The 5281-nt window shown below is 44.0% G+C and overlaps 1 protein-coding gene across 1 annotated transcript in view; it reads left to right on the top strand.

Moving 5' to 3' along the window:
* Positions 1 to 4914, top strand: part of dbpa (D site albumin promoter binding protein a) — a gene marked incomplete at its 3' end in the record, with an annotated part of 12000 nt that extends 7086 nt beyond the window's left edge. Inside the window, exons 4-5 of the mRNA XM_080531076.1 lie at positions 1542 to 1807; positions 4699 to 4914. Of these exons, the coding sequence (XP_080387202.1) occupies positions 1542 to 1807; positions 4699 to 4914 (482 nt within the window). The remainder of the gene's footprint in view (positions 1 to 1541; positions 1808 to 4698) is intronic.
* Positions 4915 to 5281: the final 367 nt, after the last annotated feature.

A 5281-nucleotide genomic window follows, 5' to 3' on the forward strand; every position in this document is an offset into this window, starting at 1 on the left:
CATAGCAACAACACTTTGATGTGGCTACAAAATGAAGCATCATCATTTATCCATTTTTGGTGAATCAAGTCATCCGTGGCACTCTAGAATGCTGGCAATTTGTTGACAACTTTATTCACTCATCATGTCACTGAATGAGTTCAAACATAAACACCAATCGAATTGTGCCGATACCGTAATATCTTGTTTCTGAATGCAGAGGAGGGTCAGTGTGTTGTGAGGAGCAGCTGGTGAAGAGATTATCCTGACGTAAAGCTGTGGTGAACGTGCAGCAGCTCACATGACCCCACAGGGACATTCAACGATGGCCTCAGGCCAGATGAACTGACGCCAGAGTTCATTCCATCGGTTGGAACAAGTTAGATGTGATTGAATGCGGATCAGGGGGAGGCTGGTGGAGGTAGAAATTGGAGGATTGTTGTAATTCGTGGACCAGAATGAGGAATGGGATCGAAGCAACGCTCGCTAGAGTTGTTACTAGTTGTTGTTACTAGGAACAGTAATATGTGTTGGAGGATAATTGCGTGAATAGATAGATAAAGAGAGAGATACATAGACAGATAGATAGATAGATAAATACATAGATAGATGAATAGATAGACAGACAGATAGATAGATAGAGAGAGATAGATAGACAGATAGATGGATGGATGGATGGTTAGACAGACAGACAGACAGACAGACAGACAGTTAGATATGTAGATAAAGAGATAGATAGACAGATAGATAGATGGATGGATGGATGGATGGATGGATGGATGGATGGATAGATGGATAGATGGATGGATGGATGGATAGATGGATAGAGAGAGAGATAGATGGATAGATAGATGGATAGATAGATAGATAGATGGATGGATGGATGGATGGATGGATAGATGGATGGATAGATGGATAGAGAGAGAGAGAGATAGAGAGATAGATAGATAGATAGATGAAATGGTTGTTATTCTGTTGGGCTTTTGGGATGGTTTCCCCTGCCGGCTGAACCCTGCCTGTGGTAGCTTCTGATGCCCCCTGCTGGTGAACCAGTGTTACTGCCGGCCGCTGCTGCACGGCCCAGGGGGATAAAAACATGTTATGTGACGATGTCTCATGCTGTACTGTAGGCCTCTCTACCGTGTCCTGGGCTCTGTGCGTTCGCCACAGCCACCATGTCGATCATGTTCATTTACATTTTTGGCATTTAGCAGACACCTTATTCCAAAGCGACTTACAATCAATACATTTGACTAAGCAAGTGAATCATCAATCCACCAGTCGTAGCAGGAAGAGTAATCTAGCTCAGGCCCGGGGCTTGAAAGAAAACCTTTCTTTTTTTTCCTTTTCTTTTTTAGATAGACACTGGAGAAACAGAGAAACAGTACAGGGGGGGGGGGGCAGTAGAAGTCTTGGGGGGGACAGTAAAGGGGGAAAGCGGGTGTCTCAGGAGACGCGGTGTTGGGGGTAGTAGGTGTCTCAGGAGGAGCAGTTAAGTCATGTGATAATAATAAGCATGTGACCAACCCATTTGTCGTTGTTTTTGTTGTTGTTCTCCACAGACGGCCAGGTGGTGCCTCCGGAGGACCCGTCGTCATTGTCCTCCTCCTGCCCCCCCGGCCCCGCCCATGGCCCCCCCGGGCCCCCAGTCACCAACAGCACAGATGTGATGGTGAACTTTGACCCCGACCCGGCTGACCTGGCGCTGTCCAGCGTCCCGGGCCAGGAGGCCTTCGATCCCAGGAGGCACCGCTTCTCAGACGAGGAGCTCAAACCCCAGCCCATGATCAAGAAGGCCCGCAAGATGCTGGTGCCGGACGAGCAGAAGGTACTACATTTCCCACAATCACTTGCTGTCCCTGTAGTTCGCACTTGAGAAGCCTAATGCGAGAGAGCATGTTTCATTTGGTCTTTTTTTATTTTTTTTTACTATTATGATGTGTTTTAATCACTTCATCAAATAGATGTTTATGTATTGTCGTATAATATTATTTTCCAATCTAACACATTGTGTATGTAATAATAATTAGAAACAGGATGCAAGTAGCATATTAAATGAGCACATTGCTACAGAAGGCCGGTAGTCTTGAGCCATCCAACAAGCTGATCTGTGATCTTTATCTTTATTGTCATTGTAACAGGTACAACGAAATGTAGATGCAAACCCTAGGTGCTAACAAACAAAACACTGTCCTAAGATAATGAAAAACAAGAATGAGACACAAATAGACATAAATAGGGGGGTTATAAATAGGGGGATAAGCGATCAGTAGGAATCTGAAAATGTATCTATGATGTAAACTTATATACTGTACCTATACAGGGCTCTCAAGTTTTGGACAGAGTTCAGAGTGAGATGTTGGCGGCGGCGGGGGGGGGACGGGGTCTGATCTGATAAATGACATAAATTTGTAAAAAAATTAAATAAAAAAAAAACACACACACACACACAGTCTCAGCGTCAAAGGATATGGTCTTCTCCCACGTCGACCAGTCTGTAGCCACTTCGAGATGTGAATGATCAATTCAAATAATCTGTCCTCTTCTGTGTAGCGAGCATCTGAATCAATAGCTCCAGTCAGCCCGTGTCGTTGGAATCAGAACGTTGTTTGTTGTAGCGGGAATATCAAAATGTTACCCGGATACAGCAATGCTATTATTTTCTGATTGGCTGTTCGGTAGCTATATATTTTTATTTGATTAGCTGGTGCGTGGCCTTCTGAACTCTAGGGGAACCAGAGGGAACTCACTTGATTCTCTACCTGTTCTATTTTTTTTAAATAGCGGCGCAACTTGGTGGGCGCCCCTGGTAATTTCTCTGCGTGAGAAATACAAGGTGTGGCGTGTGAACGTGTGAACGGGTTGAAATGTGTGAGACTTGAGAGCCCTGCCTATATACACTGCGTTCCAAATTATTATGCAAATGATATTTTTCTCAGATTTTCCTAAATAGTCGATGCAAATGACAATCAGTATAGTCATCAACCGTTAGAGTATAATTCAAATTTGATTGAACAAACCTCCCAATGATAACAGTATTTTTTTTAAAAATAAAAAACTCAAAATGCACTGTTCCAAATTATTATGCACAACAGAGTTTCAAAACATTTTATAGGTTGTAAAGAACTAAAAATGGTAATTTTATGAATTTAGGGTTAGGAGGTCATATTAGGAGGTCATATTTACTGAAATCAAAAGCTATTTCAAACAAAAACATCTTAACAGGTCAAGTTACATGTTAACATAGGACCCCTTCTTTGATATCACCTTCACAATTCTTGCATCCATTGAACTTGTGAGTTTTTGGACAGTTTCTGCTTGAATTTCTTTGCAGGATGCCAGAATAGCCTCCCAGAGCTGCTGTTTTGATGTGAACTGCCTCCCACCCTCATATATATTTTGCTTGAGGATGCTCCAAAGGTTCTCAATAGGGTTGAGGTCAGGGGAAAATGGGGGCCACACCATGAGTTTCTCTCCTTTTATGCCTATAGCAGCCAATGACACAGAGGTATTCTTTGCAGCATGACATGGTGCATTGTCATGCATGAAGATGATTTTGCTACGGAAGGCACGGTTCTTCTTTTTGTACCACGGAAGAAAGTGGTCAGTCAGAAACTCTACATACTTTGCCGAGGTCATTTTCACACCTTCAGGGACCTTAAAAGGGCCTACCAGCTCTCTCCCCATGATTCCGGCCCAAAACATGACTCCGCCACCTCCTTGCTGACGTCGCAGCCTTGTTGGGACATGGTGGCCATCCACCAACCATCCACTACTCCATCCATCTGGACCATCCAGGGTTGCACGGCACTCATCAGTAAACAAGACTGTTTGGAAATTAGTCTTCATGTATTTCTGAGCCCACTGTCATGCTGCAAAGAATACCTCTGTGTCATTGGCTGCTATAGGCATAAAAGGAGAGAAACTCATGGTGTGGCCCCCATCTTCCCCTGACCTCAACCCTATTGAGAACCTTTGGAGCATCCTCAAGCAAAATATATATGAGGGTGGGAGGCAGTTCACATCAAAACAGCAGCTCTGGGAGGCTAATCTGGCATCCTGCAAAGAAATTCAAGCAGAAACTGTCCAAAAACTCACAAGTTCAATGGATGCAAGAATTGTGAAGGTGATATCAAAGAAGGGGTCCTATGTTAACATGTAACTTGACCTGTTAAGATGTTTTTGTTTGAAATAGCTTTTGATTTCAGTAAATATGACCTCCTTATATGACCTCCTAACCCTAAATTCATCAAATTACCATTTTTAGTTCTTTACAACCTATAAAATGTTTTGAAACTCTGTTGTGCATAATAATTTGGAACAGTGCATTTTGAGTTTTTTATTTTAAAAAAAAATACTGTTATCATTGGGAGATTTGTTCAATCAAATTTGAATTATACTCTAACGGTTGATGACTTGAAAATTATACTGATTGTCATTTGCATCGACTATTTAGGAAAATCTGAGAAAAATATCATTTGCATAATAATTTGGAACGCAGTGTACACTATATGGCCTATTCACAGGGGGGTATATAGACAGGGGGGAGTTAGCATGTAACTGTGTACTTTTATAAACATATAAACATATGAACTAGTAACTTATATACAGTATATGAAAACCTAACACAAGAATGTAAACATATTGCACGTTTATAACAAGCTAACAAGCTAACAAGCTAACACGCTAACACACATCTCCCCCTGGCGCCCCCTGCAGGACAACAAGTACTGGAGCCGGCGCTACAAGAACAACGAGGCGGCCAAGCGGTCCCGTGACGCCCGGCGTCTGAAGGAGAACCAGATCACGGTCCGCGCCGCCTTCCTGGAGCGGGAGAACGCCGCCCTGAGACAGGAAGTGGCCGACATGCGCAAGGAGCTGGGGCGCTGCCGGAACGTCCTCAACAAACATGAGAGTCGTCACGGAGACTTGTGAGGAGAAGGAGGAAGAGGAAGAGGAGGTGGAGGAGGAGGAGGAGGAGGAGGGGAACGGGTGGGGGGTGGGGGGGTGGGGGGTGGTGGGGGTGGAAGTAAGGGAGGAGGTGGGTAGAGGGTAACCCAACATGGTTAGCACTTAAATTGAGGTGGTTCACTTGAGGCCTACGCAGGAATGGCGTAAGCGTTGGTTGGACACCTGATGTTATTTGACACCTGACGTTATTTGACACCTGACGTTGTTTGACACCATGGTGTCGGCAAGGTTTGCCGTGTAAGCGGTCAGGGGTTGTGGGTTCATGTTGTTAAAAAGTGGTGATGCTGAGGTCGTGTCTGTTCCATGCTGCGCTCACATACTGTTAGAAAGG

The sequence above is a fragment of the Nansenia antarctica genome, assembly GCF_963989245.1.
Source record: "Nansenia antarctica genome assembly, chromosome: 5".
NCBI lineage: Eukaryota > Metazoa > Chordata > Actinopteri > Argentiniformes > Microstomatidae > Nansenia > Nansenia antarctica.